Raw genomic sequence first — 17,904 nt, 5'->3', positions numbered from 1 at the left:
GTCTCTTTTCCACAACTGCAGAACCTGTACTTCGAGATGTGTTGGTAGGCCCCCGGGCTTGTTGGCAGGTTTGCTGCAAACCTGCTTCCTCGTAATACCTTCGAGTGACTTTACTGGAAATTGTTCTTGTGCTATGCATACATTTATTGTCATTATCGTAAAACTGGTGCTTGCAATTGTGAATGCACAATCGAAGTCTTGGATACAGGAGGGAATGCAGGTTAGTATTATAGTATATATATAGTTAGACAAAAATGATCCAAGAGAGACAAAACATAATCTAAGAACGCCGCATACGTTCTTAGAAGTGTTTTTTGCGCTACGATGTGATTTTGCGGGTTCGATTCCGAATGAGTAAAATGTGAACCCTATTACCTACTTAAGCTCCGCAGTCTGCCCGTCTATCACGAGGTTGTATCGCATGAACTGCGATAGCCACGTCAAAAAAGTATAAAAAGTTAGGAGCATGTTTTTAACATGTTATTTTTACTGCCACATTATTACCTAACCATGATGACATTCCAACAAAGCTCAACGCACCCTTACGTCTCACTTGAGTCATAAAACTTAGCCTTCTCACCGTGTCAGACCCAATTACGACTAAATTGGATAATGCAAACTAATCTCCCAGTGACCCCGACTTTACCAATCAGTTCTATCGACTTACCCGCGCTGAGGAAACTAAACTTGATGTTTTTCCTATTTTCTTAACGTTACGTTGCAATCGAATTACTTAATTTAATTCTAGATGTTGAAAACAAGATTGTAGTTGTGGGGGTTTAACAATACTAAAGTAAGTTCAATTCAGTAGTAGTAAAAATAATTATAATAGACACTGTATGTCTAATATTATTATTTGTATCTAATTATTTGAAACAACAAACAAATTAAAAATTATTTGCGGTGTGTATGTAGAATGTAGAGTAGGTAGATACCTAGTCCTTGAATTTTAATACTTTTAAATTTGCAATATTTTAGTTCTTCAAGAGTTCCTTAAAGTTTATTAAGAAATTTTGCATCTATCGAAGCTAACCTGATGTGTTGAATATGATAAAAGATTTTGAAAATAAGTGTCACTTCAATCAAACTAAAAGATTAACCATTATCTAAGTGAAAACCATTCTATCTACCAGTTCAAAGAAAAATACAATTCTCCCATTCTTTGCCTCATACTTTCAGCGACAAATAATTTGAAAACTCCTCATTTTAAAATGGAAAACGAAACGAAAATGGCCGGATTTCTGACGACACTTCAGGCGGGCTTTCAGCAAATGAGCGTCGGCCTCCAGTGCTCGGAGCGACGGGACAAAGGAGCCCTTCAGGTCTTATACACCGACCAGCGTAACTTGCACCGCGACCATCAAACACTAGTTAAAAAAAACAACTGAGAACGTGAGGCCACGGGTCTGTATAAATTAGTCGTGAGTAAAATCCCCGCGTTCCGTTGCACATTTCTGTTGAGGCACTGTACCTTGTAATTGTACCTGTATTTTGTGGATGTCTTTTTGGGGCTGTTTGTTTTATTGCTGGGTTGGTCGCGGTTTAAGTACGAGAATTTAATTCGCACGCTCCGTTACATATTATGGTAAGAGTATGTACCGTTCCGTACCAACTTATTGTATTTTAAGCACGGATTTTGCTTGAGAGACGTTTTTCTTCTTGTACCAATCCTACCATTTATACCGGATACATTATTCATGAGATTTAAAAGTTAAACAATAGACATTCAAAAGCAAAAACTTGAAAAATATACTTATCCAAAAGCATGAAGACAGAATTATAAAAAAAACTAGCAGTTGCCCGCGACTGCTTCCGCGTGGTAAGCAAACCTTAGTACATAATTTTGTTCTATTGTCTATAGTATTAGCAGCGCACGCAGAAATAGGTTTCCGATTTTACACCTTTGGTTATGTTATTATAATTTTCTTACGGGACCCTAATATTTTTCAAAACAAATTATAGGTAGCCTATATTCAGCGGGGATAATGTAGCTTCTCAACAGTGAACAGTGAAGTTTCGAAGCCTATTCGTGTCAAACAAACAAACAATCAAATCTTTCCTCTTTATAATATAAGTATAGAAGACAAGTAGATACTTAGATAATAAGTTGGTACTATTCAAAATATAGGTACCTATAGGTATCATTTTATAAACTTCAATGATAAAATCCTGTGCAGCAAAGCCTGCATTCAGGCAAAACTGCATAGACCTAAGAAACGAATCCATTGTCTATTTATTTCAGCTCCTTAACCATAAGTATAATTAATTTATTAGAAACACCCAAAAAGTTAAACACGACAAATTAATAGTCGCATTGTTAGTTTAATAGGTCGTTATCCGTCCCCGTCAGTCATGGCCGAATACCAAGTAAAAATGATTTATGTCCTCTTAACCAGCCATCTGTATTGTTCATAGTACCTACCTACCCTTTCATGATGAGTCAGCCATTTGTTAGCCATCTTCTAATAATTCATGGGATTTTGTTTTAAGATTTTTGTCTGAAATCTGCAATTTTGAAATGTTTATTTTTTATGGAAGTTTCAAACTTAAAATCTATGTATTTTTCCTGGAACCCATAGGTACTCACCTAACCCAACTAAAAGAATAAAACGTAATAATTCTTGCTTTATTTTAAATCCCTACCTCTACACATTTCCTCGATCGTCTGAAGCTACGTATTTATAAGCACGTAATCACGTATCAGATCTGTCGTGACAAATGAGGCGCAACGTGACGCCAGCGAAGCCGACGTGACAGCGACACGGTGACGTCACGCGAATCCGATACGACATGCCTGTAATCGAATTTTGGCTGAGTGAAATCTCTTATTTATGGCCTATGACTTTTTCTTTTTCGCCTTATTGTTTATAATGAGATATTTAATGGTTACCGAAGTCTTAAAGGATGCTTCGAAAAGGTTACTTAGATGATTTAGCTTCTAAAAGAAATACTTTACATATATTCACATAGCGTTCGTTCAAGGCACGTTCGGCTGCATGCAGAAAGACAGGAAGCCAACACAGTTGGGAATAGCTAGTGTAATGATGAGTATATTACTGGCTATGTAGGTGAGTATGAAAAACCCTGCTTCAAAAGTCAAAATTAGTAAAAAAAAGTCTTTATTAACCACTGGCTTTTCATGGTTGTCTCCAATCTCTTGGCAAAATCTAGCTACCTATTTATTCATATAAATATCGTGCAGTGTTCTGGAGTTTCAGCTATTCCCATGGCGAGCGAAATTATATTCTGATGTGAGGGTTTCGCGTACCTTACAGACAGGGGGTTCCTTTCACATTTCTTTACTTTCAGTTGACATTTCTATAAAACTCATGGACATAGCAATATCTGGCAACTACTTACTTCTTTTGAATTCCGACACAGAAAATAAGTTTTTCTAACCACAAATTATTGACTCGACGAACTTAGTAAAACCTTAACAAAGGAACAGGACCTAACTTGGCAAAAATGTGGGGAACCCTCATGTCAACTACTTTATAGTTTCAATATAGCGTGGCTCAATCAGTATGTGACCCCAGACCCGCCAAGTCAGGGCCCGCGTCCATTTCGCCCTCTAACTGAAACTAATGCACCATATCTGTCCAACTTATTAAAGTTTACGCCCCCGAGACGTGGCCGATGCGACGGGACGTGTCGAACAATGTTGTGTATTGCGAGCGTAATGCGTACTAACCTTAATGTGATTGTAAATCTTTGTTTGTTTAACTGTGGGTGGTGTGTGTGACCTTTTATGTACGAGTTTTAACTGAGGTCCTTAACAGTTACTTCGTTTGTTTTATCTTAAAGATATTAATAGGAAGTCTAGAAAATTGAGGGTGTTATATACTAGAAAAGGTCGAAATCTCAAGGCACTGTAAGGAGTGGGCTAAAACGATAGCTACTAGCAGATGCCATGACCAATAAAATTTTGTTGCAGACAGTCAATCATTTCTATCGAACCAACCAAACCTCGTGAAATAGTCAGAGACGAAGTGTTGTGGCTACAACTTTTTTTGTTCATTGAGGTGGGTAAATAAAAGCAGATAATTTGTACATACTTATATTTCCATATAAAATATCGATTTAATCTTAAGTCATTTGAAAATTACATAAATACTACATCTATGTTACAAATACAAGGACATATCTTTACACCTGGCATCATAAAGGAATACCAGATATTTCAATACTTTCTACACTGCAATATAATAAAGTAAAAAATACATTTTTCAAAATCAAAATACAATCTTTTACGAACTCTAAACAAAATAATACTTTTCGATTCTGTAATTTAAAACTCGAGTACTTTATTTTTCTCAGACTAGTAGCTTTTTTATATTGTAACGGCGATCTAAATAATATAAATTTAAATAAACTTTGCCACGTAAAATATTCCTAAAGTAAAATAAAAAACAAATCAATACAGTGTTAAAGATCTTCATAATTACTGGTTACAAATTCAAAAAATAAAAATACTTATAAAATCTTAAAATTATCAGTTAAATACTTTTAAGCAGTTAGTACAACGCACCCGAAAATTGTATTTTATATCGAAGTGTTACCACAAATTTACCGTCGAAACCCGTGACTTCGCCTGCTCTACCTATCTTCGCCTAATTTTTAGTAAGTTAGATTTGCGAACATATTTTTAGTACAAATTGTGCAAAATACTACTAAATACAAAGGATTTTTTACGTATGGCAAGATTTTGCAAATAAATTGTGACTTACTTCACACTATTGGCCACCATTGCGTTTTTTCCGTGAAATGGACGACACGTTTTTTTTTGCTGGTGTTTTAACTTCAGTTTTAGGCAGTATTACAGAACAGGTAATGTTTATCTTATTATTTTATTATGAACTACAAATATCTCTCTTTCATTGGACACTATTATTATCTATCTTATTCACGTTTAGAGGCTACAATTAAATAAATATCATTGTGTTGGTACTGGTAGCCATTTTGTTGCCGAACTTCGCCTACTGCTAGGGTTGTCAATTCCATTGTTATTGTCTTTTATTTATTATTATAATATATATTATACAAATAGTAGAGCTTTTTGCTTTAAAAGTAAGTACAATTGTGTAAAATTTTTATAGATATTTTCTTAAATGGACAAAACATTTTTTTTAATAAATTATTGGAAAAAAGAGTTCAAGTTTCCGGATACATTTGATAACAAACTGGTTGTTGCAGAATTACCGACAATGCAAGCGAAGCAACGCAATAGGCGGTCATACACTACAAAACACTCACAGCATATGATAGATTTGGCAGTAGATGCGTTACAAAATAAAACAATGTCCTCGTACGATGCAGAGAAAATTTTTGGCATACCTCGTCGAACATTATTAGACAAACTGCACAATAAACATCCTAAGAGTCCAGGATGTCCGACAAGGCTCAACGACCAAGAGGAAGCTAATATAATTAAAGTTCTATTAGCAGCGGCAGAATTCGGCAGTCCTTTGACTCTTCTGGATTTGCGAATTGTCGTTCATAGGTAATAATTAAATATGTTTTATTAGCAATTCTATTCAACAGGCACTCAATATATGCAGAATCTTGTAGATAAATATGTACATACCTACTTTAGTTTAGAGTGGTATTCTTTTTTCAGATACTTAGAGGGCAATGGCAGACTTACTATTTTTGACAACAAATTACCCGGCAAGAAGTGGGCATACTCTTTTATAAAAAGACATAAATCTAAATTAGCATACAGAGTGGTACAAAATATAAAACGAAGCCGTGCAGAAAAATCTCCTGATGAAATGAAGGAATACTTCACAAATTTACAGTTATCATTGAAAGGTGTTCCTAGTGATAACATATTAAATTATGACGAAACGAATTTAACAGATGATCCAGGGTCCCAAAAGTGCTTATTCAAAAGAGGAGTGAAGTACCCCGAAAGAGTATTAAATAGCACGAAAGGTGCTATCTCTATAATGTTCGCAATAACTGCTGGAGGAGAATGTCTACCTCCTTACGTTGTATACAAGGCGGAGCATTTATATACAACATGGACATTAAACGGTCCTAAAGGTTCAAGATACAACCGTTCTAAATCGGGATGGTTTGACAGTGTCTTGTTCGAAGATTGGTTTGAAAGTATTATTCTACCATGGGCTAAAAACAAAACCGGTACAAAAGTTTTGATTGGGGATAACTTAGCGTCCCACATAAATCCCAAAATTGTGTCATATTGTGAAGGAAATAATATACGTTTTGTATTTTTACCTCCAAATTCGTCACATTTGACACAACCGTTGGACGTCTGTTATTTCGGGCCATTAAAAAAACTGTGGCGAGAAATTTTACTAAATTACAAAATAAAGAATCCAAGACAAACCACGGTTCACAAAGGACATTTCCCAGATCTTCTCAAAAAACTGGTGGTACAGCTTAACGAGAAAACAAATAACATAATTAGTGCTTTTAAAAGTACTGGCATTGCACCATTTAACCCCGATAAAGTTATTTTAAAAATACCGGATACAAATAAAACAACGATGACGTATACTGTCGATGAAGCACTATTAGATTGGTTGAAAGAGACACGTAAAGCAGATCCTAATAAGAAAGTACGAAATAAAAAACTAAATGTCCCACCGGGCAAATCGGTATGTACAACGGACTTTGAAAACTTAAATATTCTTCCAAAAAAAGTAGGAACATATAAAATACAAAGAAAGACGAATTCCAACACTATGCAATTAAATCCTGACTTATTACTGCAGCCACCTTTGATGCTTATAAATCCCGATAGCCTCAAAACGTTGTGTCTCAGAAGCGTTAACAATCATTTGGTTCAGTTAGAGCAATACCAGTACCCAGGTGAACAAACTTTGCAAGTATCTGACGTTCATAATTTGTGCGATATTTCAAAAAATTACAATGCAAATATGCGATTCATAAATGAAATACCAAACTGCCTACAAACCAACAAGCCCAAAATTATAATTACCTCGGATATCACTATAAAACCAGGAGAGTTTACAAAACATCAACAGATCAAGCAAGGAAACATCAATATCAAACAGAAAAAATGTAAAATTACGCGTTCCGCCATACATATGAAATTAATTCCAGCAAGAAAAGAAACACTAACCAAAAGAAGAAAAGTTTTTGAAGATATTACAGAAGAAATCAAAGCATTACACACACAAGTCATTAGTAAAGTTAGCAAAAAACCTAAAGAAGAAAATATGAAAAGAAGATTAATAAAAAAAGAAACTAATAAAGCAAAACAGAAGAAGCAAAAATGCAAATCTATGAAACAAAAGAAGAAATATAATAGTAGTGAATCTAGCTTTACTTCTGACACTGAAATATCTTATGCTGATACGGAAGATTCAGAATATGAAACAATGGACGATATCATCACAAGCCAGCAAGAAGAAGAAAATATTGAACCATCTATACCCTACGGCATTTCCGACATTAAATATCTCACAGAGGATGATAAAAAGTTAGAAAACGACTCATGGATTTTGGCTAAATTTACAACAAAAAAAAGCATGAAGCATTTCGTTGGTAAGGTAATATCAATAAAAGATAACATTCCTGAAGTCAAATTTGTGAGAAAAAAGAAGGAATCTAAATTTGATGGAGGATTAGTATTCAGCTATCCAAGAGTAGATGATATTTGCACCATGCAACATTTAGATGATGTTATTATGAAATTGCCCGAACCAAATATTTCTCGACGCGGCGAAATCATATTTAATATCGATTTGAGTAATTATAACGTACAGTAGGTAAAAAAGATGCTTGTGTAACACATCATTTTTTTTAGTACCTACTACATTCTAACTGAGTGATTGAGATTGATTTATGTTTTTAACCTGATTTAATAACTGAAACCAAATAATCGTGCCATTTTTTGTTTATCTATAGTTATTGTTACATAAATGTTGCTTTGTAGTAACGGTCGATTAAGTAAATACTAAATAGGTAGGTATTCTGTTAAAATCGATCGTTTTTAACAGTTTAAGAAACGGTAATTATTGAAGATTCTTTTAAATCTTACTAATTAGGTACTGATTTAATAAAAAGTCTGATATTAGTATATAAGATATAATATTTGTAAGTACCTACATAGCAAATAAGTAATGATGCTAAATTGCCTTCAATTTTCTATGAATGTTTGTTTTTATCTTTTATACTTTTAAAAATAAATAAATAATTGTATACATTATTTTCCTTTAAAATGTCCCCTCCTTGAAATGCAGTAAAATAACAATTGTTTGGCAGCCCTAACATCGTTATAACAAATGTATGGAACAACTTCAAACTGCTCCCTATCTTCGCCTACTGTACTCATTTTTTAAAAAAAGGATTCTATTAAAATGAATGTAAGGTATATATTAGTCTGTCACTTATTAAATTGTTTGGATCAGATGTACTTCACAGAATTTTATATAATTATCTATAATTCGATACCTTACGACGATGTAGGCGAAGTTAGGGAAACTCATCCATACTTCGCCTATCACGTTTGAAGCCAAATTTTAGCCAATTCACAACCAAATTTAAGACTTATTTTCTTTACAATAGTAACCAAAGTGCAATAAAATATTTTTTCTGCCTTAGTGATTCAAAATATTTTCGAATTAAAAAGTAGTGTTGAAAAATGAGTCAAAACCCAGGCGAAGTTACGGGTTTCGACGGTACTTAGCTGTCAGTTTTCTGGCAACACTGACAATTCTTCGCAGTCATTAAGGCAGTGATTTATGGCTAATAAATAGGTATACGTTATATCAAATCATTTGAAATTATTATTTATATTTATTTATATCAGGCACAAAACACTAGTGAATATAACTTATTGAACGTCAAATTGTAAATGCGCATGCGTACCAGACGCCATATAATACAATGACGTTTAAAAAGTTATTGTAGGAAAATAAGGAATGTTTATTGATTCCAATTGAAATTTCTTTCATAAATCTTAATAGCGGCAACATGAGGAACACGTACTTATACATCTAAAAACCAGCGACAATATCTAACGAGAACCATAATAACCATAGACTTTTGTAATGTCTAATTTGTGCATAAAACCTCAAAAGAGATTCCCAACAACACTAAAGCGCTCCTTTACATATTTTTATTTTGTAAACATGCAATAATTTTTAATTATGATCTTGACAATCATCTTGTAATGTATAATAATATATTTTTGTCTTCTAAATGAGTATTACTTATCACTAAGTTGAGTTTACAATACACTATACTATCTTAATACTTTACTATTCATTTAGGAAAGGCCAGAAGACAGGCATCGGACGAATTTAAGCAATAACCTAAGAAATATGTTTTCTTCTTACAATATAATTTTGTGCTTCATCTAAAGATTCAATACGAGATTTGTTACCACAACCCTATTCTATTTTCAATCGAGGTATCACACGAAATATTCAAAAGTGTATCTAAACTTCGAATCCTTAAGGTCGGATTTGCTTTGACCGACCGTTGCCTGTCTTGGGGCCCAAACCTAAAGTATTGTCAGCCATTATTCTCCTGCTGCATAACACACAACCCTAACATCAGCACAGTTTAAAGCACACGTCACTTTTACGTACGGTTTGCGGCACAAAACAGGGTCACTTACCAGCACCATTACACATTTTAAAATAAACTGAAATGTTCTATATCGGTCACGTTTGTGACAACCCTAATAACAGTATAACCAGTCCCACAGCTTGGACCAATTGTTGGCCCAACACTACTCGTATAAACATTGGGTGTTGGACCAATATTCAGGCCAATGAGTAGGATCGGCGTAATGAATTCAACATTTAAATAGCTGCACTTTTATGAACAAACATGTTATTCTTCTAACACTTATATTTCAATACTTAAATTCATCTCACAGCTCCGTTAAGGCTAATTGGCCAATATGAACACATAAACTCCTTGGTGTGAAAGGTGCTTTACATCCCTGTTATACAATTACACTTTTGTATTATTATTTTCGACAGCATTGTTTCTTCACACGTCACTTACACGGGTAAAAAATATTATTATATTAAAGCCAGACTTAAGATGTTCATATACTCTCTGCTTGAAAAAAAATGAGAAGGACAAGGCTTTGCTGCAAATAACAAATGATTACGAGGCATAAAGCATATTTCACACCAACGAGACATGCGTATTGGATAATTCTATCAACAATTAACATTTTTTTATGTTATTTACAGAGATTCAAGTTTGAAAGTTAAGATGACAGATAGGTGCCAGTGGGAGGTTTGAGATCAACTGCGATCTACAGAAGCGCAGCATATAAGACTTTTCATAACACTCAATAATGAACTTTATGTTTACCAAACATAAAGTGTATAAATGCTCGTTCCAGAACACAAATACTTTTTTCTTAGTCAAGCAATTTTAATACTTTTGCTAAATACATTTAAAATCTAGAATCGAATGTTATAAAAAGCTCGTCTACGTTTCTCTAGACCTAAGCAGAACGTCCGAAGGAGAAAGCCCAGAGACAGTAAGATGAGCACTTGTGGTATATATAAATAATCTGCACGACAATTATTAATCTATTATGCAAACAAATGCATTTTGCTACACATAGTTGATGTGAAGAGTTTAAATATTTATGTAGGTAACAATCGGTGAAATGGAATTGTTATCAAAACTCAGTATAACAACATTGTTATGTAAAAATTACTCATTGGATTGTTTAAAATTTAGTTATAATTGGACCAATGAAATGAAACATTTTCGTAAATTGGATTTTGAACCTTCCGCGTTACATTTTGAAATTATTCGAAATTCGCTTAAAATAATAATTATTATTCGACAAAAAATGAGCAACAAATACTGTATAGAGAGCTGTTCAGTGAGCTAAGCACATCAACCATGTAACATTGTGTACCATCGTTGCTAGTGTGTACCTATGTCGGCCAGCATGAACCAACATGGTCCATTAAAAGCCAGCTTGGACCAGCATGAACCAAAAAGGTCCATAATGGTCCATCGCTGGCCAACTTCGACCTTTTTTAACCAGTGTGTACCGTCATGAACGTCCATGCGTGTGCATATGCGTGTGTATGCGGGCTGCGGGCCTGCGCGGGCGCGTCAGACGGCGGCAGGAGAGGCGGACTGTCAGTGCCACTTCGCCTTCTGAGCGAAGATGTCGGCGCGGAGGTTCTGCGCGAAGCATATGCCCAGGATCTGTTGGTTGAAAGGTATGAGTAAAAATTTGGCAACAAGGTATTAAAAACTATCACAAAGGTAAAAAGCAATATACTTACATCAAAGTGACATAGATATCGCCTAACTCAATGAAGTTACAATTTATTGATCTTTTGGTTACTGCCGAAATATTAATAATTACATTCCCAAAAAATTAATATTATTATAAGGAAAAACACATAACGCAGAAATATTCAAACATCAACACAAACAAAAAACATAGCATCAAATTACACACAGCATACTAAAAATGTACAAAAAATACGTGCATCTAGTCTACACTTACTTGTGCAAAAGCGGTACAAACAGCGGACGTAGCTACAATCAACAGGTTGTGGTCGAACCACTCCTCAGCGGCCTCTAAACAGCCCTTGTCATATATTATCTTTGCTATATCAAAACTCTAGAACAAAAAGAAACGAAAAACATCAACAAGAGGCTACTACGTGCTATATACGGAACTAGATATACAAATACTTAGTACTTAAAACATACATCACATTGTGTGCCCGAATATTACTGCTATGACAAACCTACTGTAGGAAAATGTAAAGAAAACTTTAACCTTATTAAACTAGAATTCAACAACAAGCATAATTCATTTAGTGATTCTCAAAAATGGGCGGAGTCAAAGTTCAAGCAAAATACCGACTCCTCCCAATTTCAGTTTCTTTTTACATTTTCCTAATAACACACACTTTAACACTAAGAATGGTAGGGTGCTGTCTATATTTGCAGACGTTGGACCTTCAATGCGAGTGGCCCGAGCAGCGCGGCGGCGACGGGCGCGAAGTACCGCTGCAGCCAGTCCTCGCCCGCCGCCAGGCAGCCGCGCTCGTGGATCACGCGCTCACTCAGTTGCTATGCGCACCATCGGGGTGTAGGGGATTTATTTAATAACGTTAACGGGTTACTTATGTGTATTTATCGGGATTGCTCGAATAGTTTTGAACCTTAGTATTAAGCTGACGCGGTGATTAGATCTCGAATTGTTCGTATTTTTATATATGTATACGAATAATTAAATTGGGCTATAATTGATTCTTTCCTAGGCAAAGACCAAACTCGTTGCCTAAGTTAAACTGGCTGGCATTACACTGCTGCTGGCATATGCACGACGTATAAAATAACCTATAGAACACGCAAAATATCTCCAAAACCGTTAGCCATCGTTTTAGAAACTCACGCAAAATAATATTCAATTAATTAAAATAATGTTTCACATGTAAGTAGTACACAATTTTGTATGTTTGTTTTCTGAATCGTTGGCTATTCCTTTTTGTTACTACCTATGATCAATTTGGTTATATAACTTATGAATGGTAGAAAACTATAACTTGAAGATGACAATCAATAGGACTAACAATACAAATTCCTACATGATACTCACATAAGTGGGTTTCCTGACATCGTACCCGCACTGCTTGTTGCGGATGATGTCCTGCGGCTTGTTCCGGCAGCAGCTGAAGGGCACGCCGCAGGCCTCGCGCGACCCCACCGCGCCGCTCGAACAGTTGAAGTACGCGTTGCGGTCCCAGTCGCGGGGACCCTCCACACCGCAACATTGTAACTGTAATATATTCAGAAATGGTTTATTGATTTGGCTGACTAGCTTGAGAAGAAAAATTGGGGATCGAAGATAATTTCATTAAAACAGGGAGATTTCATTCAATAGACTGGATAAGTGAATCGATCACAGATTAAACTACGCTTGACGACGGTGGTCCGTAGATGGGTGACCATCTTTGTCATAACGAGCTCCTCTGTGTTTCGGAAGGCACGTAAAATTGTGGGTCCCGACTGTTATTCCCACATCTTTGACAGTCGTTACAGATAGTCAGGAGCTTGAAAAGTCTTACAAACAGTCTAACCAAGAGGTATCATATTGGGGAGGGGTTGAGGTGGTCAGATAGGCAGTCGCTCCTTGTAAAACACTAGTACTTAACTGAATCCGTTTAGACTGAAGCCGACCCCAACAAAGTTGGGAAAGGCTAGGCCGAAGAGACTAAAAAGTTTACAGGCAAAGGAAGAAATTTTCTCTTACGCTACAAATAAATGTAAACTGTATTGAATGGAATATAAACTCATTTTGGTACCTACCCAGTCTTCTTGAATCCAATCAATCAGATTTTGTTGATCAGGATCTTCTCTGTAATGAGTGATGAATGTTTGGAAACCAGTAGTTGCCTGTTGCTTTATCTGAAAATATCACAAAAAATATGCATATTAAGGAAACGGAAGATAAACACAGTAGAGATAGCGTATGAGTTGTATTAATTAATTCATCGCTGGCACAAATAGTCGAAGTAATTATAAAAACTTGGCTAAATATTCTTGTAAAACAAAGAAAACAATTAAAAATATTAAAACAGATGTTCATGCAATAGGTATGGCATATAAAATATAATTACAACTTAGTAAATAATTACCCAGTCTTTGAACACAAAGAATAGTATGCCCGTTGTCATCTCAGCCAACAGCAATAACGCAAGGAAAACGGCATACTGGAAAAAAATAAGAATACAATTAAAAAGTTGATCGTAATATTTAGTTTTATTATAATTTGCAACATCTTTTTCGGACTTGGCTTTTCATTACCAAATTGAAATGGGATGTTCTACCTATACCTACATCAAAATCTACAAACGTTATTTTTGAGAAACAAAAATCAAAATCACTTCCTTATGGCACACGATTCGGAAAAGGGTGGGATAATCATGCTGCCAAAACCATGCCTATCCTATTTAGGGTAATTTAACAAAAGGTTGTTCCGAGAACTAGAGGTGATATTATCAAACTGTCGATGAGGAAAGTCGCGATAATATCTCTATTAAACGTTAAACGTCTTCCTACCAAAGGCAAGTCCTTTCTAAGCCCTTCTATTTATTACACAGGAATACCAACAATCAACAATACTGCAGTTTCAGAGTAAGACTCTTCAGAAACGTTACACAATACAAATGCAACAATTATATTTAATTAACTAAGACAATTGCCAAGAGTTACACTTCATACAGTCCTACAATTTTCTCACAACGACCTTGTATGGTTAAAATGATCACACGAGTGATTATGTGCATTGCGCAGAACGGTGTAACAGAGATCAACAAAAGCTGCAAACGAGATATACTAGTGACACAATGGGAATCTAATTCAATGATATTTGACTAAATAATAGATGAAACGTAAATGGGAACGTTGACAGTGCATGAAAAACTAAGTAAAAGTACTATAAGTCCGTCAAATAAATAACGAAAATATTACAAGTCGTGAATCTGAATAACACTTACGAGAAGGTATCTTAGTTATTATCCGTTTTTTATATGTCTGTAAGTGTTATTGGCTAGTGACGATACGAACGATACTATGGTCTAACTTAGTACAAACAGTTCAATGAAGTGATTAGGGATACATTTCATTGTTACATTGTTATAAATGTAAAATGTAAACATCATTATATAAGCCTAAGTACCAAACACATAGTACTTAATACAATACACTAAGCACTAAATACAATGCTTACTTACACTATTAATAGTACTATCACTATTAAGTTATAGTACTTCTATCACAGTTAATTATCTTATCTAAAAGGCTAACAAATTAATAAATATTCTAAACTACATAGTTGAAGATCGCAACAATTCGACAAATGACGTCACGTCTACAAATAAACATTTCTAGACTATGTAACACTTAAGGCTAATTTAGACTGAGCTAGAAATATCGTGCAAATATAACTTTTGATAGGAGAGCTGGGAGACTGTGTATGAAGGATTGCAACGCTTTGCCATAGACCGACACAAAAACGCGGATGAAGTAGCACGGCGGTTCAGGTTTAGTCAGTAAAAGTCTGACACTACCCATTTCCTCCCCCGGGGAAGAACAAAAAGGAGAGCTGCGAGACTACCGCCTTGTCTTAAAGTAATATTCTTACTGGTGTGGGAGAGAGATGCCGCTCTACGCCGTGTATTGCGCTATCACGCTTTCACAACCATAACTTTTAGGCGTGGTGACTGACCACTTGCACGACTTTACAATATTTGTGCCTGGCTTTGCCTTTAATTCGTTCAGTTGCTTCTACTTTGGTCGTAACACAAAGAAATAAATGACTCTCGTAATGGATCAAAAGAATAGTAAACAATAGTAATACTCACGCATGCTAACAAGCATGTGTTCTCACGCAGAGCGCCCACGCAGCCCGTGAACCCGATTATAAATGTAATTGTACCTGTAATTTAAATAAAAACAATTAGAATTGAACTTACATTAACATCTTGAAAGACAAGGCCACTTACAAAAATCATGATTTTGTTTAATTTTCGATTGTTTGATTGAAAATTGCGTTCTTTTTTAAACAAAAACACTATTAGTATTTAAATTTGTTGATAAAGAGCTAATTCGAGATAAAGAGAAAGTTTATTACCTATCTTGTAGCAACAATACATATAATTTAGATCATCAAAACTTAATTTACATCCAAAATTTATCAATATCTCATGATATTCAATATAATGTTAATAATACTGGTTGTAAATGTGTATTTATAATTTATTATTACGAAGATAAAGGCCTAATGTCCGTTTTCCTTTGCCATCAACATCTGAAGGTAATAAAACTACATACTATAAACAACTTTTAATGTTACTGTTTACAGTTATAAAAGGCATCAATGTGGTGACCTAGTCTAGCTTCCAAACAAATAAACTGGGCTAATAGTTCCGACTAATGCCTGCTTTGGCTTAAGATATTAAAATTATATTAAAGAAAGTTGATTTATTTATAGTTGTCCTAACTATAAATAAATCAACTCTCTTAATAATTTCTCCATAACTATTTTTATACATTCACTTATCATAAACCATAACAAGTGATAGTAACTAGATTTTAACTAACAAAATTTTACACATGAATATATTTATTAAGAAGCTAAGACAGCAAATTCATTCACATGGTAAAGTGACTTTGGATAATGCGGATAATGCTTTATGTCTTTTGAAAATTTCTTTGTAATTGTCTAAGCTGGCACAAGTACTTTATTTATAATCCACATGACATGAAACAAAATGATGAAAATATTTTTTTATGTTTTAACTTTTATAATACAATTTTATTATGGTAACAAATTAAATGATCAATGCCTTCTGCTACAGTATTATCTAGTGCCCTTAAAACTGGTAAAATTTTCACGTTTTTGAACGAGAGAGACTAGCAATATACTAATCTGTCTACTACACACTTTTGTTGATCTGAGTAGTAAGTTAAAACATAACAAAAAGAGTAGAGCATATACTAGTAGACTGTCATTTGATACTCACCCACACATATTAGAATAAACGCTGGGTCCAAAGCGATGTTGGTTAGTCTTGAAAGATTGTTAAATGTGTCCTTCTCGCTCCAGGCCCACACACCCACTGCTAGCACAATCAGACCGAGAAACTGAAAATGATAAATAACATAAAACCTTTTTGCATGACTTTGCAGACAAAATAGTATACTAGTATTACTATTAAGTTATAACATAGATTTAATTAAAAAGTTAAATATATGTAGTAATAAGTTAATGCACAATTTTAACTTGAAATTATTTTATTTGAGTATTATTGACTGTATGTACATCCTATATTTTATATAATATTTCAAATTTACAGTTATCTCAACTGTATGTTTGAATGTTCATAATGAAAATTGACAGGCATGGTAATAATGTGGCATGTAGGTAAATTGCAGGTACCTATCACACTAAAATATCTAAGAACAATAATGATATCATCTGTTTGGAATTTCCATGTTTACCTTCCACTTTTTATTTATCTATATCAAACAAAGTTATCAACCATAGCATTCTAAACTTAAATAGAGTGAAGATTTTAATTATAAAAAAGAATAAAATATAAATGTTTTGCAGCTTAGAATTATTTACTAAGACCTTAAATCTATGAAAGACAATATATCTTAATTGTTTAGTATTAAGATTTCTTTAAATTGCGTGCTTATTCAAGGTTAAAGGTATAAAAACCTTCAATGATCAACTCTAAACAGCAATGAACAGGATGCAGCTGTGGTATGTACAATAGTACAGTTATAATAATTAAATATTGAGTAGGTGGCTAAACAAGTATATTGTGACCCCAATTGCCTGACAAATTGCACAGATGAGAGTGAAGTGAATCAATACTCGCGAAATTATAAGTAACGAAAGAACCTACTTTCGAAATACGAATCGTTTAGGTACTATTTTATTTTGCATAGTCTCATGTCATAGAGCTATTATAATAAGAAAAACCTTGACCATCGAGTTATGTTTAAATGTCATTCCTAAAATTAATATGTAAATTAAAAATAAAGAAATAATAGCCACTTACCCAGAACAAAACATTTACACCAAAAATAACATATTTCAAACAACAGCTGACTTCGCTGGTATCGCGGCGATATTTTCTAATACTAGGCATTTTAGCTGTCACATAATAATTCCACTGTAATTTTAAACTTAAATCATATACTACATTTAATAAAATTAGAACTAAAATCTACGAAACTTAGCAACTAGGCCAAACATCGGCCAAATCAACGAGAGCGAGTGGAAGTGAACGACCGTCAAACAAAAGAAAGGAACAATAACAATGCAGAATCAAAAATCCTTCGCTAGCACACAGCAAACGTCAAAGTCATTCTACTTTTAGTGCGTTA

General features: G+C 34.3%; 2 protein-coding genes across 5 annotated transcripts; one reads left to right on the top strand and one right to left on the bottom strand.

Moving 5' to 3' along the window:
• Positions 1-4,347: 4,347 nt before the first annotated feature.
• On the top strand, positions 4,348-8,198 carry LOC113505893. Of its 2 annotated transcripts, XM_026888756.1 has the most exons (3): positions 4,348-4,827; positions 5,194-5,500; positions 5,618-8,198. In XM_026888756.1, the coding sequence occupies exons 2-3, from the start codon at positions 5,205-5,207 to the stop codon at positions 7,758-7,760; spliced, it is 2,439 nt and encodes an 812-aa protein (XP_026744557.1). In that variant the 5' UTR covers positions 4,348-4,827; positions 5,194-5,204; the 3' UTR covers positions 7,761-8,198. The 2 variants fall into 2 exon arrangements, with proteins under 2 accessions (XP_026744557.1, XP_026744556.1); XM_026888755.1 differs by having other exon boundaries at positions 4,348-5,500.
• A 389-nt stretch (positions 8,199-8,587) lies between these two features.
• LOC113505897 (tetraspanin-5) lies at positions 8,588-17,833 on the bottom strand. Of its 3 annotated transcripts, XM_026888766.1 has the most exons (9): positions 17,577-17,833; positions 16,530-16,650; positions 15,369-15,442; positions 13,641-13,715; positions 13,312-13,410; positions 12,602-12,781; positions 11,959-12,072; positions 11,498-11,614; positions 8,588-11,190 (listed from the first exon to the last, which is right to left on the bottom strand). In XM_026888766.1, the coding sequence occupies exons 1-9, from the start codon at positions 17,664-17,666 to the stop codon at positions 11,122-11,124; spliced, it is 939 nt and encodes a 312-aa protein (XP_026744567.1). In that variant the 5' UTR covers positions 17,667-17,833; the 3' UTR covers positions 8,588-11,121. The 3 variants fall into 3 exon arrangements, with proteins under 3 accessions (XP_026744567.1, XP_026744566.1, XP_026744565.1); XM_026888765.1 differs by lacking the exon at positions 11,498-11,614; XM_026888764.1 differs by lacking the exon at positions 11,959-12,072 and having other exon boundaries at positions 17,577-17,831.
• Positions 17,834-17,904: the final 71 nt, after the last annotated feature.

The sequence above is a fragment of the Trichoplusia ni genome, chromosome 27 (assembly GCF_003590095.1).
Source record: "Trichoplusia ni isolate ovarian cell line Hi5 chromosome 27, tn1, whole genome shotgun sequence".
NCBI classification, from domain to species: Eukaryota; Metazoa; Arthropoda; class Insecta; order Lepidoptera; family Noctuidae; genus Trichoplusia; species Trichoplusia ni.
This window is presented reverse-complemented; position numbering and strand designations above follow the sequence as displayed.